Source organism: Nipponia nippon, unplaced genomic scaffold, assembly GCF_047370975.1.
Source record: "Nipponia nippon isolate SJK-2023a ecotype South Korea unplaced genomic scaffold, ASM4737097v1 scaffold_7, whole genome shotgun sequence".
Lineage (NCBI taxonomy): Eukaryota > Metazoa > Chordata > Aves > Pelecaniformes > Threskiornithidae > Nipponia > Nipponia nippon.
The window spans coordinates 41,947,847-41,975,558 of record NW_028262391.1 but is presented as its reverse complement, the minus strand read 5'-3'; the positions used below and the strand labels follow the sequence as shown (position 1 = coordinate 41,975,558).

At 37.4% G+C, this 27,712-nt stretch overlaps 1 protein-coding gene across 1 annotated transcript in view; it reads left to right on the top strand.

Annotated features, from left to right (window-relative positions):
• Positions 1–27,712, top strand: part of LOC104013305 (neural-cadherin) — a 68,528-nt gene that overhangs the window by 11,911 nt on the left and 28,905 nt on the right. The window contains exons 4-19 of the mRNA XM_087739887.1: positions 6,063–6,260; positions 7,130–7,355; positions 9,781–9,985; positions 11,575–11,686; positions 13,003–13,252; positions 14,513–14,655; positions 17,808–17,980; positions 18,993–19,161; positions 19,921–20,091; positions 21,036–21,208; positions 22,878–23,045; positions 23,617–23,866; positions 23,968–24,095; positions 24,961–25,147; positions 25,899–26,042; positions 27,270–27,553. Of these exons, the coding sequence (XP_087596013.1) occupies positions 6,063–6,260; positions 7,130–7,355; positions 9,781–9,985; positions 11,575–11,686; positions 13,003–13,252; positions 14,513–14,655; positions 17,808–17,980; positions 18,993–19,161; positions 19,921–20,091; positions 21,036–21,208; positions 22,878–23,045; positions 23,617–23,866; positions 23,968–24,095; positions 24,961–25,147; positions 25,899–26,042; positions 27,270–27,553 (2,981 nt within the window). The remainder of the gene's footprint in view (positions 1–6,062; positions 6,261–7,129; positions 7,356–9,780; positions 9,986–11,574; positions 11,687–13,002; positions 13,253–14,512; positions 14,656–17,807; positions 17,981–18,992; positions 19,162–19,920; positions 20,092–21,035; positions 21,209–22,877; positions 23,046–23,616; positions 23,867–23,967; positions 24,096–24,960; positions 25,148–25,898; positions 26,043–27,269; positions 27,554–27,712) is intronic.

Here is a 27,712-nt window from a genome sequence, read left to right as displayed (position 1 = left end):
GCTAGTGTATTGTGTTACCTAATGTAGTTTGAATTCAGAATAAGGCAGTATAATAAATCCTTCTCTTTATCAGTTTTCAACCACAGAAAGGCATGAAAAATAAGCAATTATAGATAGATACCTGTGATGAGGTTTCAGCAGTGGATTACGAAGATTGATTTTGGTGATAGGGAATGAATTTCGGTGCTGCAGCTTTTGTCGGTAATATTAAGTTAAAAGGAAGTAATTCCAACTGGAGGGAATATCGGAGAAAAAGCAGACTTCAGGATGAGCTGCCCTAAGATGGATTTTTGATGATACACGAATTGACTCTAATAGGGAATTAAGCAGCTAAAGTAGGAAAAACCTCCAGACTAGATTTTATACTTCTAGTTTTAATTTTTTATATAAATTGAAAAGACAGCTGTAGAGAGGGCTTAGTTTTGATATTGCAAAGGGCAAATAAGTGGTGTTTGCAAATATGTGGGAAAAGCAATCTGCTTGCAGAATCTGTTTTCATTAGTTTCCGTAGTGAAGAAAAATAAGAAAAAGATAAGAAAAAATAGGAAAAAATACTTTCTGATCAAATAAAAAGATGATTTTACTCTTTTGAATATGAATTATTATTTTCTATATGACACTTAAAAATACTGATTTTTAATGTCAGATGTCCCAGTGTTACGGTACTGTCACGTTTATGTGCAGCAAGAGCCATATTGAGTTTTTTCTCTTGTTGCGCAGTATCTGTGAGGAAGCCATTAAATTTTTCTGTTGTCTGAAGCTAGGGAGGAAAATCTGTCAAATGCAAAATCTGCATGTGTGCCAACAATTTAATTAGCAGAACTATTCTTTTAGTAGGATTTTTTTGAATGGATGACATTGTGTAAGATATCTACGGTGTGCCTGGCTTGAAAGTCAAGTACCTAGTGTTCAATATTGAGGGAATTCTTACTGGTAGTGTGTTACAAAACAGTTTGAAAGTTGTTTTAGGGATAATTAAGCCTGTGTCAGATTCTTGCCTTAGGATCTCAGTAGTGGATTGACTTATACTGCTGAATATAGTTGCGGGTATCTCCCCTTGTTGTTGGGGCCTGGTATTCGGAGCAGATAATTTAAGTAGAACCTGTCTGTGTGTTTGTAGGACTTAACCCAAATCCACAGAGGATTACCAGTTTTAAGCTGTTCCTGCTAAGATTTTGAGTGGAATTGTAACATATTATTTCTCCCATAACGTAGCTATACTACTGCACATGTACTACTTCTATGCTACTAATAAACTACTATTAATCATAATATACAAATGCAGATCATAATAATGTACTACTACTATTAATATATTGATGTACATGTATAACTAATATATCTGCAAGATATATATGTGGGTGTGTTTTAATGGAAGGAGGCATTGAGATACCTTAACTATCAAGAGATGTATGTTTCTAAAATTTCCTTCCTTTCGCTGTCTTGAAGCAGAAAATCATTTTCATAAATAGGGGAGAAAAAGAATTTTTTGTACCTTATTAAAAATCAGTTAAAGGTCTGGTTTAAGCTTCATTCTGTGGGAAAGCAGCTATGTCAGTTACAAAATATAAGAGACTGCATTTTGTAATGTATATGTAATGATAATTACAACAAATGAAAAATTTTTAAGTATTTGCTGCTCTCATTAGAATTTGCAGTTATGCTTTAAGAAAATCACATTCATGAACATACACTTTGAAATTCTTAATGTGTTGTCCTGCTAGACATACATATATTACACGTTATTGTCCATGTCAGTCTCTTCATCACACCCGTTGTCCTCTGGCCAGTCCTTGTCCAATCATGCTTCATTGGACACCCTGATGTTGTTTCTGCAAGTTGTCAGGTCACATTTGTAGGTCTCTGTGCAGAGAAGTACAGCCCCGTTTGGTATTTCTGTTACAGTTTTTGCTTTGATATATGGTATGCGGTCAAGGGAAAACTTGCTTACAGTCATTTGCCTCCAGACTGCCTTTATCTGAAAGTGAAATCATGATGATTTATTTAGTATTTTTGCTTGTGAATCAGATTGCCTATGGTTGATGGAAGAAGGTAACATACCAATAAGATCTGTAAGGTCATATGCAGTGGTTACATATACTGGTCAAGAGAGGCACTTACGCCTGTCTCTTTGATGATGTGCATTGCAGTTCCTGCTGACTATCCTAACAACATTCTTAAGAATATTCAGATGTTTCAGAGGTAACCAACATATTGCTGAAAGCTTTGATCTTGCCAAGATGTCAAATGACATCAAGGTCTCTTAACTATTAAAACACAAGTAGCTGGAGGAACATGTCCAAGTTCCTTTAGTTTTTGATTAATAAAGTTTGCTAGGGCATGTGAGGATTAATCTCAGTCCTGATGCAGTTTTCCACAGTTTTCTTAAGAGGTATTTCTCAGTTATAATTATGTACTAAGTACCAGCATATTAACGTTCAGTGAACTGACAATCAGAAAGTGGCAAGAGTGGAATTTGTATCCAGGTTTATTACTTCTTGTTCAATAAAAATCAGTTATTCTTCACTTACGACTTATTTTTGGGTAGAGGAATACATGCGTGTTAAGAACTTCAGCAGAACTTGAACCAGAATGAGTTCACGGGTTGATTAGGATATTGATTTCCAGACTCTGGAGAGACAAAAATCAGTAACCTTTCTACTCTTGGCAGGGTTACCAAGTGGCACTCAAATCCTCAATAGATCTTGCTGTTATAGAGGCAGATTTTCAAAGGGTCTTAACTCAGCTTCTAATTTAGTGCTTGCTATTTTAAGCCTGCAGTATGCCCAGGCCAACTAAGCTAATAGTGGCTATTTACAAACTTGTGTCAGCTTCCACGTGACCTGTTGTTTTGAGAAGAGACAGGCAATTTTGACGCTAACTTCTCCCTTTTGCACTCACTCTTTTCGGACAACCTTTTAATTAAAATCTTCGGAGCGTTCAAGGAGACACTGATCTCATTTGGCGCTTCTCATTTAGAACTCGCCCTGTTGCGGGTCGCCGTGGTGTGTTTCAGCCTCAGCCTCAGATCAGCTTCTAATGAGTTCCCTGCTCTGCAGTTTCTTCGGGTGCCTCGGACTGGCTGCCCTGGGACTTTTGGAGTGCACATTCTGACATGAAACACATCTGGTTCTATTTAGTATGGTAGTGGGAAATAATATCCATGCTGCTACTTTTTACATCGTGATTTTTGGATGTTTTTTTGATGCTCTTTCTGGCTGCTTTTGTGCTGTGCAGTTTAACAGCATCTGCAAGCAGAGGAGAAAGCACGCAGCTGCTTTCACGGAGTCTGTCTAAATGTTGAAGAGAATTATACCTGGGTGACTACGAGGACAGTGTAATAGCAGTGTGGGCTACAGTAGTCTCACCTCAGTGTCAGTCTCTTTTGTAATGAAACAATTCGAGTTTATCTTTGGAAACTTTGACTTTGCATGCAATGTTCTAAAGAACATTCGGCTAGAGAAGCCGAACTGAGCATCCTTACACCAGGCCTCCCAACGCTTCTGACTGCAGAAGTGCAATACATAGCACACAGAATTCATCTCAGTTAGAGTCAAGAAGACTTTGTAAGACTTGGATGTACATGGTAACTGAGAATTTTTCCATGAAAATGTGGAAATGCATGTCATATGTACTCATGTTCTATGATGGTGCAAGGCACGTTTAAGTTTTTTTTTCAGGAAACTGATCGCTTCTGTGATTTACTGTTTGATAAATTAGAAGCTTGGTTTTGCTGTAGCCTCTGTTTTTTCATATGTGCTATCTTAAGCTAATACTATATTCCCTGGAACATTAGATTCTGAGTACAGAATATAATTACAAAGAAATTAATTTGGATTTAACAAGTTACTGTCAATACACTTCTTGTTGCTCTTTAGAGAAAGAAAAAAAGCGCGATGTATTCATCATTACAGTTCTAAAATTCAGATGAATTAACACAGTTTTACAAGTTTAACTAAGAAGAACTTCTGTGATTATCTTGGGTGAATGCTGATTTTTCTGTTAAGAGAATTTTCTGGGTAAGAACAGAAAGTACTCAAAGGTCATGATGGATTAAGTCTCAGGAATCTAAACTAAGAAACTTACATTTGAATTTGTTAATCACAGCACCAACGAGTTTTCTTTACGACAATCCACTTACTGGTTGTTTATAGATTGCAGATTATGATACGGTGTGCTAAATATGCCACTTGCCATCAGACAGAGGTTCATCATGAAAAGCTGAAGCTTGCAAGAGACTGATGTGAAAGATGTATTAGTACTGCTGTGGGAGTGAAGGGATAACATCGATAAATGCATACATCAGACAAAAGTGTTGTATTTTAGTTGGACTATGGATGTTGTTGGAGAGGGATGTAATGCTGCAATTAAGGAATTGGAGAGGGAGAGAGAGCACAGCTGTTGAGCCTAAGCGGCACACTTTCCTGGGAGACTATTCCTCCTTAGCAAGATAACACTCTTTACAAGATCAGACATTTTGGCAACACTTCGTATTTAGAGTCTTAAATACGAAGTTCTTTGTATGATTAATTAGATTTAAATTAAAACTGATAATTTTAGATGTTCCTCTTTGTATGTTGCTTCAGTTCCTGTAAAGCTATTTTGAAAATAAATGCATGTGTGTGTAGATATGTTTTCATGTATGTAGACATAATAAGTACACACTGAAATCAAGTATTAACACTAACAACTTGAAAAACTCTGGCTTTACATCCCTTATTAAACTTGTGGATAAATCGTGCTGTAAAAGTAGACAGGCCTTTTTACCTGGACCACATTGCCTTTCACTTCCCCAGGCTTGTTAGCTGGGGAATAGTGCCATGTCAGTGCAGTTGTAGTGCGTTCAGGTCAGTCAGGGTGTGCATACACCGCTTTCCTGTAGCCAGAGGCATTAAATATGGAGTGCTGGAACACTCAAGTTGGCTTCTGTAGCAAAACCTTTTACAAGTTCAGTGCCAGTCCACTTGGAGCCACGCTGGCCAAAAGGCCCAAGTTATGTTTATACGGTGCTCCTTGATGTTACTGATAAATATTACCAGTTACAAAAAAAATAGTCACTTTGTCACAGTCTTGTGTTACCCCAGCTAAGTTGCTTCAAAATCTGAGCTAGCTGTGTGTGATTGAAGTAAGCATTTTTTTCAGTTAAAAGTATATATAAAATTATTAAGGAGAAAATGGCTTTCTGTCTTCTGTATCACTTTGCTTTCTTTGGAACGTGAAGATTTTAATCCTATCCTTTGGTCTTGTGTTCAGAAACTTTCTTCACCCAGGATACTTTCCCACACTTTGGTCCTTTAACAGGAATGCTTAACTCCATTGCTGGACATTGCAGAGCAGTTTCTTCAGTCTGACATTTTTCCTTTCTGTCACCTTTTCAGCAATACCTGCCTGCTAGTTACTACTTGTTTAGGAGCTCTACTGTCTTCACTGGTTGATTTGATAATGGCAGATGTATAACAAATACTTTCTCCTCAGTTTTTAAGGATCTTCTTTGTCTGTTTTTGGGGAACCGAATAGTTCCATCCTGTGGTGGTTTGTTTTGGGGGGTTTGTTTGTTTGTTTGTTTAACAGCATTTAATCTTTAACAGAAGCAAAAACCATGTTAGGATTTAAGCGAACTTTCTAACCAGGAAAATCATTAGTTAGGTAGATCGGTTAGATTTTTTTGGCAACAAATATTTAATTTTCAAAATTCAGAGTTGCTGTAATCATTGCATAAACAAAATTTTTCTTGATACTTTTTTTTCTTCAGCAAAAAAAAGTTTTCAGAAAACATGTATTCAAATTCTGAAAATTTAAGAATGTGTGCTCTTTCCTAAAAAGAGCTATTTGTAGAATGTAATATGTGTGGCCCCGATCTTGCAGTTCAGCAGTACTTGTGCTGGTTATTGTTTTTTTCCCCATTGTGCCTGGATGCTGTTGATTGCAGAAGAGCCTTAAAAACTAAGTTTTTCTGGATTACATGTCAACAATATTGCAGGTAATACATACACAGGAGCTGATACATATTTCTGTTACTCTGAGTGCCATTAAGTATTTCTTCATTTTTCTGTGACCATTAGGAAAGGATTGGTACTTGGTGCACTTGTCACTTACTGTGACAGACGTGAATGACAACGTACCTGAATGGGCCATGGAGCCCTTCCCGTTCTTGGCTGTGGTTTCCCCTGAAGCTGCAGGAGGCACTGAAGTATACAAGCTGCTTGCTGTGGATGCAGATGAAGGGATCCATGGAACTGTAGAATATTTTCTCTTGGAAGGTAAATTTTAACCCTCTCATTCCCTCTGTATTAGGCTTCACTGTTGTGACTTTTTTGTCTTTCATCCTCAGTGTTGTTAGTGAAAGATCTTCCCTTCCTCCTGCAAGAGGTTTGTAAGCCTTCAGCTCTGTGTGAGAAAAATCAACTTTTATTGAGGGTACGGACAGATTTTCCAGATTTGAAGTGTGTTATCCTTGCAAAGTTGGGTTCCTGCCCAGATCGTCCCCAGGTGGATGACAGGGGCTGGAGCAGTCAGTACTCCTCAGGGCTTTGGCAAGAGGGTGGCAATGGCAGCAGTAGTCAGCACCTTGCTGCTGGACTGCCTGTTTATGAGATAGGGCACTATGTGGAGCACAGTTTGTTGGGTGGAGAGGGTTAATGTTCCTTCTCCCTTGCAGGAGCTGTGCTTCTGGTTCATTTCTAACAAATTTCTAAGGGTCTGGGTTGTGCCTTAGCTTTGCAAAGCTAGTACAGACTCATTAATAATTTTTTTTGTGGGGCTCTTAAAAGAAACTTCTGTAATAGTTCAAAACTGTCTTAAGAGGAGTAGCAGTACTGCTCCAAAGGTGAATTTGTTCCTCTTGGCCAGGACTCTAGCAGGGTATTTTCTGGTAAGGGATATTTAGGGTCAAACAACAGCAACGTATTGGAGGATAAAGAAGAGTAATAATTGTCCAGAGAAGTAAAATGCAACTTAGAAATGTAATCATGAATGTGATTACTGATTTCTAAGTTCTAAACAAACTTTTGAATTTTTGTGTGCATGCTGATTCTAAGCCAAAACCAACTTGGGAATTGATACTGTATTCTCCTCTTAATCAAGTAAAAATGTTGTTGCTGACAATAATTTGTGGATCTGTTCTTTTTAGGTGGTGAAGACAGATTTGAAGTTGAGAAGGACACTGGTTGGGTTAAAACGACAGGTTTGCCATTGGTCAGGGACAAGGAGTATTTACTGACTGTACTAGCAGCAGATAAACTTGGAAGCAGAGGGGCTCCAGCCTCTGTTTCTGTAATTGCTGGATTTCGACCACCACAGTTCACCAACATGTCATACTTTGTTTATGTACCTGAAAGTATGCCGCAAGGAAAATCGTAAGTAACAGTTAAAAATAATGCAGTGAGATTGTGTTCCTAGTTTAACTTCTGTTTGATCTCCCCAAAGCCTCAGTATTGTTCGTGAATCATAAATAGATACTGTGAGTAGCAATTCAGATATCTTAATAGAAGTGATCAAGGTACAGTTTGATGTATTTTTTAGTCACCCTTTTATACAGAAAAGCGATATTGAATAATTACAGTTTCTTGCTTTTTTAAATGATATGGAAAGTATTAGCAGATGTTGGTTGTGTCTTCATTTTCAAACAAAATGCAGAATACAAATTAAACTGTTACATCATGAAGAAAGATATCCTGGTGCGAAAGAAGATATTAATTTTCTTTGTCAAATTTGGAGAAATGCCTTCTCCATCATGTGAAAACCAGAAGAAACAAAAGACTGTCTTTGCTGTCTTCATCAGTCACAGTGACAAACTGAGCAAAAATGAAGATGCCACAAAACTTGTCATTTTATTTTTCCATCCTTTGTCTAACCATGTGGATCTAAGTATCACAGAAAATGCTAGTAACGTAGGTCCACCTGAATACTCAGTTCTGCCTGTCCCAGACTGTTTTGGTTTTAGGGCAAACTCTTCCAGTTGAATCGCGAACACTTTTATCCAGTAAACGTCTTCCTTGTGTGGCCCTTCAACTGTTACTATATTATCTGTAGTTCTGTATTTTACTGTTCAGTCTACAACATTCAGTTTTGGTGTCCAAATAACCAAGGTGTGTTAAGATTACAAAAAAATTAGCAACTGTTAATAGTAGATAACCAGGTTTTTCTTTAAAACTGCAATAAATTTAAATAGCACAGGCATAAAAGAAATGCAAGAACTGCGAAATGCTACAATACCTAACAAGTACCTGCCATCTTGGGTTCAATAATGTTTAGGATTAAAAAGAATGCAATTCTTTGTAACTATTTTTTATCACTATTTAAAAATAGGTTTGTACACCTAATATGATGGTAGATGAGTCAGTTTGTCAAATTACTTGGTAATATCCGAAAGGAATGAAGTATTTAATGCGGTTATTATTATGTTAGAAGAGGTTTGAATATCCATAATGTGCCCAGTGAAAGTGGTTTCCCATTGTGTGTTGACCAGGAATAGTAATGAAAATCCCTGTAGAATCCTAAAGTTCTGATATTCAAATTGGACCAATTGCACAAGTATGCAGGAAAACAGAGTTGCTGTTATGCGCTGCATTTAGGATTTCACAATTGTAGGCTGATTTAAGACTGCTGCTGAGCAGAGGAGCGTTACTAAATCTTCCTCTTCCTTTGGTCTGCCACTAGTGCTAATACGCTAGCTGCATGGGTGGGCCGATCCGATGAAAGACAAAGCCAAAAAAAGAAAAAAAAGTTTTAAGTTGGGTTGTTAAATGTGCTCACAGCATGGCCTTGTGATTTCTAGTGCTGACAGGAGAGGCGAGGTGGTGTGAACATGCAGCCAGGGTTCGGAGTTAGAAGCAGGGCAAAATAATTCCTGTTGGCAGGAACATGGTTGTGCGCTGGCTGAAACTCACTGTGAGACCACATCACAGGAAAATACAGAAAAAGACTGAAGTGAGATAATGACCTACAGCGTCCTTTTCCGTTGTTTCAGTAGCGCACCTGAGGGAAGTGAGAAGACAGCAGCATGGAAATACATCAGGGAACAAATTTGGACAAACTGAGTTTCGTCTCTTTGATTGTAGTTGTCACTGGATCATACGTGTTGGTGGGTTCTCCTGGGAGACAGAATTCTTTTTCCTAAGAAACCTGCATAATAAGGCAACAAACACTTGAGGAATTCGTGTTCTGTTTTAAACCCTTTAAAAATATTTATTTTTTTAATTTCTTATTTTACTTCATACTGCAAGTGTTTTTGCCACTTGAAGACTTTAAACACATTGGACTTCAGTGGAAAAAAGATAGTGCCAGACAAGAGCTAAAAACATGTCCTGTATAACCTGTAACATGCACGCTGTTAGTGACTGGAACTTAGCCTTTTGCAGTTATCTGTTGAAACTTTAGGATGGTGTGACTGCAGCAGCAATCTTACCATGCTGTTACTAAAATGAATCTTTTGCATCTCGCTGTATCTTCTAGTTTCCTGCCTGAAAACCATCGCTACCATAGAAGAAATTTAGAGTAGGCAAATTCAGTTGCAGCAAAAATGAAATGCTCTGTTCCTGTGTTTTTAATCCTTAGTGTGTTCTGCTTCCAAGAATCCTATCTTTATCTGGATGATAGAACTACAGTATAACAAAATGTTTGAATTTGGTGTTTAGGTACAGCTGTCACTGACTTCAATGAGTATTGTTCTGATCAGACCTACAGGATTGCACCATCATTTCTGATATCTATCATTTTTGTGATATTTTTCAGTATGTTGTATGCGCTTAAGAGTCCTCTTTTTTTCTCTTTCAATTGCAGCTTTCTTACAGTCACTGCTGTATCATATCAAAAGAAATCCCTGAGCTACAGTTTACTAACTAATCCTAGTGGTTTATTCAGTATTGACTGGGCAACAGGAGATATCAGTTTAACTCGGAGTGTGGATTATGAGAGTGACCAACACCAGTATCTTCTTTTGGTCAGAGCAGAGGAAAATGAGGAACCGTTCAGTAGTGCAGCTGAGGTAGGTGTTCGCTTGTGGCAGTCTGTATGTATTTCCATTTTCCTTCAGCCTTTCCAGATTTCTGTACAGATTTGCTAGGGGCTCCCATTTCCCCAGCTCATGCTGTCTCTTCTACTGTCCATTTTAAAATTCTTTCTGTCTATGGGTGGCTGTTGAGGGCTGGTTTACGTATTCTTGGAGCTCACTCTTGCAGATGCTGAAAAGGCTATTTCTGATGGATCAATATGCCATCCCATCATAGGTCCTAGGCCTTACCTGGGAAGATACGGAAATGGATACGGCCAAGCCAGATATGAGGTTTTGTCTTACTCTAAACCTTCATAAAGTATGATGTATCTTTGAGATTATTCCAATTTAAAACAAAGGCAGAACAGAAAATGATTTGTTTCATATCAAGAACACAAAGTGAACTTGTAAAGAGAGAAAGTAATAAAAACTGCACTGATATTAAAAGATGATGGTTCATGGTGTTCTAGAAAGCTGTTTGACAGCAAAAATATTTCTAAATACAGTTATTACAGTTGTTTGAATTCAAGGATTCACTGAGCTAGGAAATGCATGCAATATAACAGTTTGTTCCTGCTGCAGGAAACAAGATGTACACTATAGAGGGAACAGGAGGCAGAACTATTAGGAACAAGTGTTGAGGACACAGAGAGACAGTGGAACAGTATGTCAGTGTAACAAACAGTGGCTGTAGCACACCAGAGACTGGTAATTTCTAGTGACCCTTTTATGTACTACAAGATGAGTGGTAGAATATGACTTGAAAGAGGATTATGAGATGATTTTACAAATACATTTAGCCTAAATGTAGTTTAACTTGTACCTGCTTTACACTGGTACAACCTCAATAGTTAGGAGAGAGCAACTCACAGTTTATATGAACTTATGTAAGGGTAGATGGAGTATACATCTGTCTGTTGCACTGTGGTGCAGAATATCTCAACCAGCTTCAGACAGTCTGAAATATAGCAGTATGAACTGCCGTAAAGGTTAATTTAACACACTCCTTACTGTTTGGATTGTAAACAGTGCAACTGTGGACTCATATTTGACACAGGAATAAGAAAACATTTTTAAAGATGTTAGAAGCAGAATTGTATTTCTTACTTGTTTTACCATAATCAGTTCCATTTATGTCTGATTTACACTGCTGTAATTGAATTCAGAACTTGATCTTGGAGATTTATGGTGCTGAAATGAAATATGCTTGGCAGTAGAATTTTTAGTGTTACAAATCACAGAAGTGTTGGAAGATAAGATAATGGAAAAAGGATGCTTGGAAAGCAGATGGTCCATTTTCCTTTAAATTAGCGGTAGGGAATAATCAGTGGAGACGAAGGGCGAATGGAGAATGTTGCTGCAAGGGACTGGGACTTGGCAATTCCTGGTATTTTGGAATCTAATATTTTGACGGTTCTCAGCAGGAACAGAGCAATCTAAGAAAAATGGCTTATCCTATGTGCTATAGCTTCTGAAGTCCTCAGGGATGTTTTGGGGAAATTCTTCCATCCAATATTTCTAGAGCAGTGGAGTCATTGCCTTGATTCACTTTGCTGTTTAACATTCCCTTCTTCTCCATTAAGGTTTTGGTTGTAATCACAGATGTGAATGATTGCGCCCCTGAATTTCATCAGTCAATTTACAGCAAAGTTGGTGTTCCTGAAACAGTTACTATGACAACTGCGCTTCTACAAGGTTAGTACTTCTGAAACGATTTGTTACATTCAGTAGGAGTATTTTTTTTTCATCCCGCTAATTAGAATTCCGTTCAGAAGGCAAAATTACCTGCCCCGGCGTGGATAGTTGCAACTCTGAAGGCAAATGGCACCTTGTAGAATTGGGTCATAATTATTTACTACTGCCACAACCCAAGCAATTTTGGGGGATGGGAGACAAAGGAAACAAATCTTCTTTGTAGGATTTTGAAGGAACAGGACTTCAGTTGTGGTTGGTATTATAGCAGCAGACTTACAGTAGCAATCTTGCAACGTTTCTTTTTTTGAAGGAAGAGTGTGATGTTGGATCAGAAATTATGGACACATCAGCTCATCTTCTCTGCCCATCTTTAAGAGTCCTATGTGGACTTGCTGTAGAGAATACTGCTCTTTTGCATTAAAAGCCTCTTCTATGGTTTAACTTTTACGTGAGGTTTTGTTTGGATGCTTGAGAAAAAGACTTCACTTATTCTCAATGTAACCAATAACTTAAGCTTTAAATGATGATGCTCTGTAAATTATGTAAATTTTGATTTTGTAAACCACAAAAATCTTATATTGAAAATGTTTATACAGAAATGAGCAGGTCCTGGCAATAAAACAAATTCATGTCAACTAAGCAGTTGTAGAAGGGCCTTATATTAGTCTTTAACCCTTACACAAACTTCTTATAAATCTTGAGAGGAAAAAGGAAATTAAACTACAGGAAAATTGCTATTCCCTTCTAAATAGGATTTTATAACGTCCTACTGTTCTACTTAGTGATTTATCCTGTACTAATGGTAGTCTGTCAGTTACTATTCTGGTAACTGCGCTTTTAGCATAGGTTTTTATAGGTTATGGGTAGGATCTGACAAACGCATAACTTGCATCAGTTGAATAATATATGTAAATATTTTGTCTTTAATAATGCAGGGTGTGAACCATCTGAGTGATCTTAAGTCAGCAGTATAGATCAGGTGGAGCTGCGAATATACGTCTCTGTGTGGGAATATGTTCTTGGTAGTACAGGGCTCTTTAAATCCAGCAGGCAAAGGCAAGATCTAGTATCGGAATTCAACCAGGGACTTAACTTTTTTTCTTTTTTTTTTTTTTTAAAAACAACTTATTTTCAAGTAAGGGTTAGTTCAATTAAATGCACAGGGGATAGCACAGTTTTATACATTATTTCAAGCACCACATGCCCAGGTAAATGCTATTACAGTTTTACACTACACACCAATTCTCTTGTTAAAGCACTTAACATTCCAATTCACGAACTGATCTACACAATGTCTTTCTCTTCTTTTTTAATAGTGACAGCCACTGACTGCGATTCAAAAGAGAATGCCGAATTACTATATTACACTTTGAGTCAAGACTTTAGTATTACTTCTCACGGTACTATTTTTCCAGCAACACGGTTGGACTATGAGCGACCTAACCATCTTTATGAGTTCATAATTATGGCTGTAGATAAAGGAGAAGAACCGAAGACTGGGACAGCAACTGTTAGGATCCATGTTTCAAATGTGAATGATGAAGCACCTGAGTTTTCCCAGACAATGTAAATACATATTCCTTCTAGCCATTTGTTTAAATAGATTTATAGTCCAGTGTAAACTTATGATTCCTTGCTACGAGCTTTCTTTCATCACAGTTATTCTTTATCTCAGCTACAAAATGCTTAAGGCTACCACTCTGTTTCATTTTGTCAGTTTTTACTTTCTCCTTTTTAAGAGACCTCTTCTGATGACTTGATCTCTTCTGTCCGTATATTTCATGTTCAAAATTGTCAGAATTACTGTTCATTTGCTTTCCAGATGCAGAATTAAGACGGTGTCCAGAGGGTTGCGACTGAGCTAAACCAGAATAATTTATTTGTCTTACTTCACTGTGTATTAAATTGGGGGAAGAAAAAAACCTGTTTCTACAAAGGTTTTGATGAAAACACATATATCTAGACAACAAAAGCTAAGGGAGAGGTTTTCTGTGCATCCATTTTCTTTGATTTTTTTTCCTATTCTCAGCATATGGAGAGTGGGTCCATAAGCACTCTGAACCCAGTGGTACATATGTATTTTATCTATATTGTTGGATACAGACAGCTGTAGTTCATTCTTATGGCTGAGCTTTGGGATATCTACTGTGGACAGGTCTGCAGTATGCTTAGTCTGGCCTATGCTCAATCCAGTCAGATGAAATAATATTTGGGACTTTACTAAAGCAGGGGGCTTTTCTACTCCAGAGGGCATTAAGCTTAGGCTGATAATGCCTCTTAAGAGCTTACAATGTCAGTGATGTGTCTGAACTTGAGAAGAGATTTTTGTAAAACTGACATTATGTGCATATCTTCCAGATTTGATTCTCATCTTAGTCATGCCGGTGCAAAGACTACACTGAAAGCGTTTTGAGAGCTTGTGTCAGAAAGCGTGCTATAACAAGCAATGCTTTAACTTAGGAAATGTTTGCTTTGATTCAGTGAATCATGCAACTCATTTTTTTTAAATTTAAAAAAAAAAAAAGTGAATTCTGCATTTAGCCCAAGTCCTGTTGCAAAGCTAAGCTTCAGAACTTCAATACTGCTGAAAGTTTGCAATGGAAGTCTATGGGAGGTAACAACAGACCTGAATGATTGGATAGATCATCAATACTATCATTTCACTCGTCAACAAAGAAACATCTTATCAGTGTAATTGTATTAATAAATTACAAATCTCTGCAGTACCCTTTTTACAGGTAGTCAGTAGGCATTGGAAAGCATAGTTCTGTATATATTATTTCCTGTCTAAATTAATAAATGTATTGCCATAATTTCTTTTAACAGCTACAGGAGTTTTGTTTCTGAAGATGCGGGCCCAAACACACTGATAGCTACAGTTAATGCTGTTGACCCTGATGGAGATGGTGTGACGTATGATATTCTGTCTGGGAATCAACAAGGAAACTTTGTTATTGGTCCTAAGGAAGGTAATAATATACTAGCTCTTTGCTGCTGCAGTCATAATGTTGATTCTGATGTGATGCAGCTTGAATTTGGTCTTCATTAGGTAGCAATTATAAAAACTGAATAGCATATACTATTTTTGAAGCTAATACTAACCTTGTTTTAAAAAGTATAGGAAAAAGATGCAATTGTTCTAGAATTTCTTATAATGTCAAAAAAATCGTATCATTTTCCTAAAAGTTTTGTATAATTGACCTTACTTGCTCATTGTTTGCTTTCAGTCAGTAACTTAATAGAGAGCATTGTAGGTAACAGGTAACTTAATAGACAGTAACTTAATAGAGAATGTTATTGTTGATAACAGTGACATTCCAAAATGTCAAACAAGGATTTGAATAACATTTAGTCTAGGAGACTAGTTTCAAAGTTGTAGCAAGAAAGGGCTACTCTGCAGGGTGAGGTGAAATAGGAGTTGAGGGTGACAGCAAGGCAGGCAGGGGCAGGGACCTCACAGCCACAGAGCACCATCCTGAGCAAGAAGAGGAAAGCAGGTCCTGTGATATAAACCTGGTTTATCAACAGTCCAGTGCTCACCAGACAGATTTGCAGTGATGAGGCAGGTCTCCGGTCAAGCTGGGAAGCCAAGTCAGCAAGGCAGTGTCAGCGTCAGCAATATACATGGCCAGGTACAGCACAACCCTGGGGGAGCTCAGGAAAAGACCTGAGCTTAAGTGCAGCTCCTGAGCCATAGGGCAGAGGCCACAGACAAGGTTGTGACAATGAGCTGTCTGATCCACGGTTAGCCAGCTGCATGGTGTCAGAGCTGGCCTTGGACACGGGCAGCCAAACCCAGGGAGCAGGAGGAAGAGTTTGCAAGGCCTGTCGGTGCACTCAAAGCTTGGCACCTACCTGCTGCGATTAGCCAAAGATACTGGTAGCAATCAAATAGCCATGTGAGAAAAAAAAGCAATAGGATGACAGTTCTGAATGGAGCAGTTTTCTTTGTGCAACTTTTTCAGTAACTCAGTTTTAACTGGTTTAAAGTGGGCATTTGGGTTTTTAGATGAGGCTTTTTTTCCCCATGCTTATGTCTATGTCCTAATGATGCATGTGTGAGCAGACACGTCTTAACCGAGTTTACTTGTGTTGTACTGATGCAAAATGGTGCATTTGTAGGTGGAATGAGACTACTACTGTTTTATTTCAATGAAGGCAAAAGTATATAAAATATGAACTCAGTAAGTATATTTTTCATTTAAGGACAAAATCATTCATGTGAGCAGTGTTACTTAGCCAAGAATACTACACGCATAAAAAAAAAACGTGTGGAGAATACTTTGCAGTTTAAGTCATTTGTTCTGAAATACCAGTTTTTACATCTTTTAAAATTCTTTTTAGCAGTCGCATATTTTTAAAACCCCAAAGGAAAAAATCCCGCAACACTGGTGTCTTCATTTAAAAAAAAATTTGAAAGAAAATGCACGAACACACATCTGGGTAGGCTGGCATATCCCTTTAAATTAATAGGATCTATATGCTGTTCATTGCTTGAAAAAACGAAAGAGGATGTTTTGAGAGAGAAACAGGCAACGAAATTGAAATCCCTTGATGGACTGAAGTAACTTAATTAACTTCAGTTAAACTACTTTATATTTAACCTGTTTTGAACTGCAATCAAAATCTGAACTTATATTTTTCAAAGCGCAAGTGCTGAATATATAGGAAGGAGTAAGCTGCCCTAAGTTATTCCTTCTCTTTATTTCCTAGAGTTCACTTAACATGGAATTTTAATTTCAATGCAAACCATGTTTTTGCAATATTAATGTTAGATTCTGAAATGTTCCCAAAAATACGGTCTGCAGGTAACTTGCAAGTGTTGAAGTGTGATCCTGAATTTACTGAGAGCTCCTTTTATCCTTTCTGACTTACAAATAGAGTCGTAGGTTCCAAGAGTTAAATTTCTAGTGATACTTTGGCACCTAAAGAGAAACAATGGTTTTAAAAGTGTCTGCTTGCCACAGGGGGGTAGTGTATCTGATGCTTCTGAAAATCTTTATTGTAAGTGCTCAAAGAATCTTAACATTTGATTGATAGCATCTCTTAGGATTAGCTTCATAGTTTTTAATATAGATAATCATGTATATGTACTTTTATACTTTTTTACCAATTTTTATAGTTGTTGAAACTTAATTTTAGAAACATCATTTTTTTTAAAACACTATTGGGCTTTTGTTGCTTAATAAACCAATAAAGGTTTATACAGTGGCTTGCAGCAGTTTCTTTTCAGAAGTGATGTCAGGGGAATAGTCTGTACCCCCTTGTCACAGAAATGCCAAGGTAAAATGGAAATGTGTCAAAAATAAGTGCTGCAGCTAAGCCAATACATTTGCAAGCAAATTGAGTGACATTTGTGCTGTGACAATACACTGTTGTAATGACAATTGCTGTTAGGTCTGATGAATAATAGAGCTGATGGATGGATGATGGAGCAAAAGAATGACAGATTCTTACTGCGTGGTCTCAGCTGTAGTCTCTTTTGCTTTTGTAGCAAATCTTTCATAGATCTTTCTCTGACAGTGCCTTTATGTCCCATCCAGCAGGGTGTATCATTTGGGTGACTTGGGAGAGTAGCAAAATACAGGTTTCTGAGGATATGTCTATATAGCTAAACGCTGCTATGATTGTGCTGCAGGAAGGTAAACTGGTACTAGTTTGAGTTGAGCGAGCATGGGTAGCTACAGCTGTAGACATGGTGACACATGCTTCATTGCAATAATGATACAGGAACATAGCCAGGCTTGCCGGTGGGGCTGGTGCAGGTTAAACAGAAGTCTGCCACGATGTTTCTCTGGATTTTTTTGTTTTGTTTTGTTTTTTTCGGCAGTAGATAGATTAAAGCTAACATGTGCAGGTCAGCTGAGTTGTAGCTGTTGTCTCATTTAGCTCTGTAGACGTACCTGCAGACAAACCAACCTGTTGAGCTGTCTTAGTTTTGTTTTAATATCAGACTGCAGTAAAAATACCATAGTTAAATTCAGCTCTAGCAGCCTTGTGGTTTATTGGTGAATGGGTAAACCAGAATGGTTTGTTGTTGTGCGTATTAGTGAGAAGACTAACAGTAATTGCTTAATGTAGTAAAAAAATAAAAAACCACTACCTATTGTTGTTTTTATAGGGCTAGTTAGACTTCGTTCAAGTCCGTTTCCTAAGCTGCAGGGGACAGAATATGTACTTAATGTCACAGCTACTGATGATAACGCCTCTGGAGGGCCCCGTTCTCTTACAAGTACTGCCCAGGTTGTTGTGAAAATTGATGATGTCAACAATAACAAACCTGTCTTTCAGAAGGTAAATATATGAGGCTCGGTCATTTGTATTAGACTGTGTGGTAAATGTTTAAGACTGTGTTGTCACTGCAAGTGATGCAGCAGATGAGCTATTCAAGAAGTGGTCTGCTTTCGTCTCTCTTTGAGTCCTGATGCTGCTGTCCTCTCCATCTTTTCCATCCCTCTCCTAAGGTTTGTTCTCCTCTTGTGGCAGAACAGCTCCTTCGAGCAGTGTCTCTTCCCTGAACCACATCTCATCTCTGGCATTTTAGAAGATAAGGTTGAGTGAATAACTTTTGGAGGTTCAGTGTGACATACGTGATGAGGATTCGATAGGTATAGCTATCTATGCAGTGGACTAATATTCCAAAATACCTCTCTAAATTCCATAGGCTTCTTTTGATGATTGTATGTCTGGAACTGATGAAAGAGAAGAATGAAAGTGTTTTAGCTTAATTTGTAAAGTACTGTAAAAAATAAAGGCTTGAATATGTTTTCAGAATGTTAATTCATATTACAGATTCGTTGTCTAAAAATTTCAAGTTTGATGCTGATGGCAAAAATGTTGACGGGCGATGTTGCATACTTTGAAAAGTCAGTGACTGTTAATGTCAGTGTTGGAAATTCTCAGTAATCTGTCCTTGACAAAGTTTCTTTGTGTAGAAATCCCTTTTTGACCAGAGCAACTCTGTGGTTTGGGCAAGCGTATGCCCTCTTTTTTATAAGACTTTTGCTAATATAGAAAAATATTTGCATTTGGAAGTACGTGCAACTGTAGCTTTTCCTCCAAATATTTTCACTAGTTGGAGATGCTCAGTGGCCTCATGTTGTGTGTTGTTCATATAACCAGAAAATAGCAAGTGAAGTCTGTAAATTAATCACGGTACAGATAAAACATTGACATCAGTGCACGTGAATGGAAATGTAGCTAAATGTGTTTTTTTCATTTTTTTCCCTCTAGTATATCTTGAAATCAAATGGCATGGTAAGTCTTTGATTTTTCTTTTTTTTTTTTCCCCCCTCCCCTCTCTTAGTGTCAGTATTATCGGGAACATGCTTCTGTATTGGAAAACCAGCCTTCAGGGACAGTTGTACTGCAGGTTGAAGCCACTGATGCTGATGAAGGAGCCAATGGTATAGTGAAATATGGCTTGATGCACAGAGGTGGTGTCCTACCAGCATTTAGTATTCATCCTGACACAGGTAAAGCAAATATCAGAACTGATAGCGGCATATAGAAACCACTTTGTTACACTGATGGAAAAAAAGCTTAAATAAAATCAGACTTTGTGCTTTTTTATTGAGTTTTTTGATAGCAGAAAAAATATAAACTGTACTAACTGCATGAACAGATATTCTCCCTTTTAATACATGTCCATTACTGAATTAGAACTCATGTTTTCCCTGAAATGTTGGAAGTTCTGCTGTGTGAAATAACTTCTGTGGTTTTGTAACTAGATTTTAAAAAACCACCATATTTTCAGTGCACATTATCTTTCAGTGTTGCTAATGGCATATAAATGATTTATCCGAATGATAGTAGTCTTAAAAACAGCAAAGAAACTAAGTCTTAGAAGGCCAAAACTAAATTCAGGCCAGACTTTTGGAGCATAAAAGACATGAAACATGCCTTTACCCTGTACTTACTGCTTTTCAAAAGACATGTTTTTTATAAACTCATTCTCTTACAGTTAGTTTGGTACTTACCTGTTTTCTAAATTTAAGTTCAATTGTGTGTAGATGTAAGTGTATATGAAGTTTGTATCTGCCTGAGCAGTACAGTTTAAGCTGATGAAATTTGTTAAATCTTGTGATTGGATCCTTGAACCTGATGTTCACATTATAGGTGTATTTAACCTATTGCATTGTATCTCAATGTATTGACAGACAAATAAACATCTAAATGTGGAATATTGTCAAATGCATAGTATTCTAACTCTCCGGTATTTAATTTGTTTTCAGGAGTTCTGACAACTGTTCAGGTATTTGATCGAGAAAAACAGAGGGAATATCCTATCACTGTGACAGCAACAGATCAGGCAGCGGAACCACTCATTGGAATATGTCAGATAAATATTGTCATCCTGGACCAAAATGACAATGATCCCCGATTTGAAAACACCCACTATGAATGTAATTGAGAGTCATTGGATAGTTTCGGTGCCCTGACCGTGAGCTTACCTGATGTCCAAGATTTCTGGATTTTGTCTTTCCTGGCAGTAGATCTTGTGAACGACTGGGTGAACAACTGGGTGATTGCAGCCAGAGATGCACTTACTTTAATTAATTGCAGAATTTTTATTCTGTGTAATGTGCAATGTAACAAGTACAGTCTTGACTCGTAGGTCTTCCTGAGTGTCGTTACAGGAAAATTCCTTGAAACAATAGCTATGTCAATATCTTTCCTTATCTGAGTATCCCAAATGTCTGTGGTACTACACAGAGATATGCAAGTTGTAATAAGCATGTGAGTGTTCAGTGCTGAGCGCTGTATCCTTTGTTTTCTGATCAATAGATTTTTGTCATAACTTTTGATTACATACTTCTCCCATTTGAATTTCATCATTCTTCATTGTTTGTTGTTTTACCTTTCCTTCTTGGTTCCTCAAAAAGCCCTTCCTGTTTATGGCTAAATACACAGAGGCATGCGTAATATTAATAAAAAAATGAAGACTGTTAATTCTCCATTAGTTATACTACGGAAATCCTAGAAAGTAGTTTCTCACAATGTGATCATTTTCTTCTGGTTCTGTGCAATAAATTAAAATTTCATTTATGTGTATTTCATACAGAGCGATTAGTCCCTTAGTAAAAATACAAGACAAAAAAAGAAGGTAGTATCTTATGAGCAATAAGAATTCCAGGTTATGAATGTGATAATACGAAGTTCAAATGTGATCCATAGCTCTGGAGAGATAGCAGCTCTTTCATTTTGAATTTTATGGCCATTGTTCCAAGGAAGATAAAGTTGTAGCTTCCATACATTATTACTTTAGTATTTCTTCATTTCTTAGTAAGATGTTCATGATACTTTAGTGAACTAATGGTCAGTTTGAAATATCCTTTCCTTACATTAGATTTCCTAAGAGAGGACACAAGAGTTGGGACCAGCTTTCTTCGTGTTGCAGCCCATGATGATGACTACAGCTCAAATGCTGCCATTACATATTCAATAGCAAATGAAGAATCAAATTATCTTCAAATTAATCCTACTACAGGCTGGGTGTTTGTGAACCAACCCCTATCTCAGGTATGACGCTTGCTTTCCTTTTTAAGCTGTCTATCTCAATATATCATAGGAGGGACTGAGGTCATGAGTTTGTCCTTACCTCCATGTTACCCCTTCACATTAAAGGATCAATACGTCATGTTTAAATTAAATATGAGTCTAACGCTTTTAGCTGATGAGTTCATTGACTGTGAATTGCACATAAGCCGGCCCTGCTTTCAGCTGGAAAGCTGACAGCACTGCCTCTGAGAACTTCCCATTTCATTAGCTTTGGCATACTAATACCAAGGACTGGAGGGCTGAGACCGTAAGCAGGGGAGCAAGAAACCAGGTGTAGGACTTCACTATGTTAACAGGCAATGAGTTACGACACAAACCTGAATGTGAAAGAGTGTGAAGTTTTGCTTCTGATACAGATTCCCAACTTGATACAAGTTAGTCATGGTGGACTAAGCATAGCTATCCCTCAAGAAGGTGAAGGCATAATGAACAAAATTGTTGCATGGTGTTATCTAAAATTCACCGGTTTCAGCCATTTCTAGGTACCTACGTAAGCAGTTTGATATTTTCAGAGCAGTAATTTGTGTTGAAAAGAAAATATTGTTGTGGATGTCAATCTTTAAATACCTAGTAGATATTTTTAATATTATGTCCTGTTTTCAGCTGGAATAGAGTTAATTTTCTTCCTAGTAGCTGGTATAGTGCTGTGTTTTGGATTTAGGATGAGAATAATGTTGATACCACACTGATGTTTTAGTTGTTGCTAAGCAGTGTTTACACTAAGTCAAGGACTTCAGCTTCTCGCACTGCACTACCAGCGAGGAGGCTGGAGGTGCACAAGAAGCTGGGAGGGGACACAGCCAGGACAGCTGACCCCGACTGGCCAAAGGGCTATTCCATATCATATGACATCATGCTCGGTATAGAAACTAGGGACCACTGCTTGGGGCATCAGTTGGTGGTGAGCAATTGTTTTTCATTTGCATCACTTGTCTTTCTTGGGTTTTATTTCTTTCTCTTTTTGTTGTTTTCCTTTTAGTTACAATTTTTAAAATTATTATTATTATTATTATTAATAATATTATTACTGTTGTTATTATAATATTTTATTTCAAGCATTAAACTGTTCTTAACCCACAAGGTTAGTCAATTTTACTCTTCGATTCTATCCCCCATCCCACCAGGGAGCGGGGAGTGAGCGAGCGGCTGTGTGGTGCTTGGTTGCTGGGAGGGGTTAAACCACGACATACTGAAGTTTAACTTCTAAGTAACTGACACACAAAGCTTTGGTGAAGGTGTATCCTTTTATAGATTTTCTTTATTGAATCTAAGAATCCTACAGACCTAATAACAAAAACTGTTGATAGGTAAGCTTAAGAACTCAGGGGCTCCACAAGGTGGGGTTTTTTGGTTTTGTTTTAAACTTCATGTGAAATTTGCTAAGATTTATTGAGACAAATAGCAGCATTTTCCAACAATCTTAAGTAAAGCAAATGGCAGAATTTTCATCAACCTTGCACCTACTTCATATTCTGAGCTCAGTATTCTGCAGTTGTGGATGTTTTTCTTCTGTGCAGGTTTTTTTAAGTGTGCCTTTAATTTTACTTATTCATTTATTTTGCGGAAAAAAACCCCAAACATTGGAGCCCTGATCAAAACCCTCTGTCATTAAACCTTTTTTACTCTTCAGAGGTCATCTATAATTCGAGAGATAATTGCTACAGATGGAGGTAATAGGAGCAGTAAAGTTGAGCTTGCGGTAACTATTACCAGTGCAAAAAACCAGCCTCCACAGTGGGAAAGAGACAGCTATGAAGTTGTTATTCCAGAGAATACTACACGAGATGCATCAATTTTGGTAAGGTTGGGACAGACTTGTTTGTCTGTAGCTCTAAGGCTATAGAGTAACTGAACGTTGCTTATTTGTTTAAATATAGTGAGCTTTTGTAACATGATCTGCTATCAGCTTTCTTTCAGAAATGCTAATAGTAACCAGCATTTTTGCGCTAATATATATGTGTGCAGCCACTATTTAATTTCCTTCCCGTTTGGACAACACTGTAGGTGTTCCGACATTTTTGAATGCTGCTGTGTTACCTGAGGTGATTATTGGGCTTAAAGTACTTAGAGTTGTTCGGTTTGATTGCTTGAAAGGAGTAATTGGAACAGCTTTATGAAGTAACTCCAAAATACCTATTTTTAGGATAAAAGCATGAGTAACCAAACATGCAATGACTGGTAACCTTTGGCTGCAGCTGTTTGCAGCCTGGAGACGTATCAGGCAGGGTTAAGTTTTGGTATCGGGAATTACTTGTCCTAGTGTTTTCAGTTGAGAGCTGAAGATCTGGGAGAGTCAATACACAAAAGCTTTTAGAAATGTTGCTGTACTTACAAAAGTGTTGATTATGCAAACTTTTTGAACTGTGCAGACAATCAAAGCAACTTCTCCTCTTGGTGATCCGCGTGTGACGTACAACCTAGAAGAGGGACTTGTTCCGGAGACCAACATGCCAGTTCGTTTCTACCTGACTCCAAACAGACATGATGGTTCTGCTTCAATCCTGGTAGCTGAGCCACTAGATTATGAAACAACAAAGAGCTTTCTGCTGAGGGTTAGAGCACAGAACGTTGCTGCAGTTCCTCTGGCAGCATTTGCTACGATCTATATTAATGTAACAGGTGTGTAAGCTGTTCAGTGATGTTATAGTATAATCATAATACTTTTTTTTTTCTTTCAATTTTTGTAGTTTTCTCTTTATGTACTCTTTTTGATGTTTTAGATGTCAATGACAATGTCCCATTCTTCACTTCATCTATTTATGAAGCCTCAGTAACGGAGGGAGCTGGTGTTGGGACATTTGTCGTTCAGGTGTCTGCTGCCGACCTTGACCTTGGTCAGAATGGTGAGGTAAGCAAGTGGGGACCTACATCTTCTGTGATGAAAGGTATGGAATAACTTCTGTATGAACAATGGCTAAATAGACTAGAAGTCTTCAACCTAGAAAAGGGATGACTAATAGGGAAACACGAGATGAAATAAAGTAGTTAATTACATGTTTCTCTGTCTTGCTGTGTGAAAAATGCAACTAAAACTAGTAGGTGTGAGACAGAAAACAAAGAAATACTTATACAACTTGTGGTTCAGGTGAAAAACTTGCTATAGAGTGCTCTGGTTTGGAAAGGTCTGCATAGACATAAAATGTGATTGGAAAATTAATGGACGAAAAAAATGTGTTAAAAGCTTCTGAGAGTTGTAAATCATTGGGTGTACTGAAACCTGAATCCTTACAAAATATGTCAAGTTAACACCAAAAGTGGATGTATTCGTTACTGATTTTAAAAATCGAAAGTAGGTATATCCTTAGAACAAGAGTGCAAGCTGAAGCCAAGTGCACGAAAACATATATAAATATATAATAGAGACTAGAACATGGTCCATGATACTGAGCAAATTCAAATTCAGCTCACCTGTGGCTATTCTATTAGTACCTGGGATCTTTAGCTGAGTTTGAGTGCTGTTGCACAAGCACTGTGCAAATGTGAACTAGCGAACTTGGGAACTGATTAGACAAGACAAATTTATTTACATTTACGGATTGGCAGTCAACATGCAAGGAAGTTAATTGACTTTAAACTACATTGCTAAAGCTGGCAGTTTTACTCAGCTTTCTTGGCCCTGATCAAGTTCTCAAACACAAGACTGTTCTTCCTCTCTTTATTTAGTTGTGAACTACCAACAAAAGGAAATTACAAAGTTCTTTTTAATCCTTTAGATAACTTACTCCCTGTTACATGACAGTGGCAGAGACTACACATATTTTGGCTTGGACTCACAGACAGGCTCAATATACACTGCCTCAGTGTTTGACAGAGAGAAGAAGGGGTCTTATCTTCTAGAAGTCAAGTCAGTAGATGGCTCTGAATCAGCTCGACCTGGAAAACATGGGAAGCCAAACTCTGGTAAGAGACAGATGTCTCTGACAAGTGTAATTTTACCTGGATTGGTCTCTGAAAACAGAAGCTCTGAAATGCAAGATTAAATATTAATTTCCTTTTTTTCAAGCGTAATTGTGAAAGCGTGTCCATTGTTTTGGTTTGGGTTTTTTTTTTTGTTTGTTTGTGTAACAGTTGTGTCAGAGTTGGAAGAGGTATTTTATATGATGATCAGGCAAGTTTTTTGTTCTGAAATTAAAAGAAAAGTAGGGCTTCATAGTTAGAGTTTAGAGAGTATTTCCTAGCTAGCAAAGATGCACCCATTATCCATAGGATGTAGATCTTTGGGTAGTGGAAGTGTTTCTCAAAGCACTGCACATGGTACTGTATTCAGTCAAAAGTAATTATGAAGTATGAAGCGGGAAAGTTCAAGATAGAAAATCCCCTTCTCAACTGAAGGCTGTGCTTAAATAAAGACTTAAAATTTGGCTTTTGTGGCTTCAGGACAAGAAGTTATGACTAAAAACTGTACAATTGCCGTATCAGGCATCAATTATTCACATATTATCTGTTTAAATGAACTGGATGTGGCATTTATTTGATATCCAAGTGGTTGTGAGTAACGTTGGTATATATATTGTCCACAACCCTAAGGGTTTGTTTCTGTATTGTCTGCATATTCATCTTCATTTAATGTGCAGCTAGACAGTTTAAGGAATTGTAGCTGACAGAAGTGGCACAGCTGAGTATTTTAATCTCTTGTTTCTTGTCTCTCTAGACACGGCCTACGTGCGCATTTTTATCAGTGATGTGAATGATAACAAGCCTGTCTTTACTCAAAGTGTCTATGAAGTAAATGTGGACGAAGACCAGGATGTGGGCTCGACTATCATTACAGTCAGTGCTAATGATGAAGATGAAGGTGAAGTATTGGAATTCCCCATAGTTGTGTCTAAAATATTAATGAGTTAATTTCAGCACACCAAGGCATATTTAGTGGTGTTAGAAAGGAAAATGTCTTTTTGTCTCTAGATTTTAAAACTTCTTTAAGTGTGAACTGATCGGGCATGAACATTAGCTCATAATGGAGCTGTGAGGCATAAGTCAAATAACTCTTACTTCGGGAGGCAATGCATTAATGTGGGATGATGGGGAATAATTTCTGTGCCAGCAAATACAAATTTATTATAGATCATACCATTTTCTTACAAATGGGTGCCAATAAAAATGTCCTGGTTAACTAGAATGAATCAGACTTGATTTCAGTGAGATTCATTTGCTTTCTCTGTGGACAGTATAGTTGCCTTGTTCTTTGTTTTTTTGGTATGCATTCTCATATTTGAAACTAGACTTTCTAAATGCATACGATGGGTCTTAGCTATATTGCTTTATCTACAGATCAGTCAGGAATTCAGCCATAAGTCATGAAAAAATAAGTACGTAACCAGTTTTTAGTTTGTTACTTAGGCTGCCTGTAAATCTGCTCTATAGTGTTGGATCAGGGGACCTGATGTGATGGGTATATGGCATTTAATTTCTGTCCTCTTAATAAAGTAAATTATTAAAGATGTAGCTATGAAAGAAAGGAAGAAGAATAGTAATGTGAAGGTAGAGCTTGCAGAAAGGCTAAAAGTCTTTACTTGATCCAAAACCACTGGCAAATTAGTACTGCATCTGAAATTTTGAGAAGTTCTGTTAGGACTGTCTCCTCTGGCTTGATACATAATTATCCTGTTTGTTGGTAAAGTCTATGCATAAATGAATATGAGTGCAGAATGGTTCTATGGTATGAAGTATTTTATGATAACTCATTCTTACATGCTGGGTGTTGGCAAATAAGAATTTGTCTTTTTGGTCCCATAGCCTTGGCCAGTCACATTGATCCTTCAGTGAATTCGAGGGATCATAAGTAAAAGCAGAATTAATACTTCATTGCACAGACACATTTTATAGTTAAACACAAATTACAGTTCGACATACCAGAATTGAAAATGCTGATAAGTAATCTGACATAGCTGCATGTTTTAAAAGATCACAAAAACATAATACCAAAAATCAGTTAGCGTATGGTTTGTACTTGATCTTAACATGCCATGTTTTCATCTGCTTCTAGAAATGCGTATTTTCTGACATTGTTGGTAATTGACAGGAACAAATGCTAAATTACGGTATCAGATCACAGCTGGAAACACAGGAGGAGTACTTGATGTAGAACCAGAAACAGGAGCCATTTTTATTGCCCAACCACTGGATTATGAAGAAACAAAAATGTATGAGATTCACTTGTTGGCCTCTGACGGGAAATGGGAAGATTATGCAGTTGCCATCATCAATGTCATGAATAAAAATGATGAGACTCCAGTTTTCTCTATCAGTGAATACTATGGAAGTATAATTGAGGAACTGGATGGCTTACCAGTCTTTGTACTTCAGGTAGTGTATGCAGTTTCGGAGATTATAATATTTCAATGAAAGTGCACAGATTACTCTGGTACAATTACGTTAATAATAATCCAGCACAGATATATTAATGAAATTTACTTTTACTGAGGTTTTTTGTCAGTGGAAGAAGAGAAGTGGACTTTTATGGAA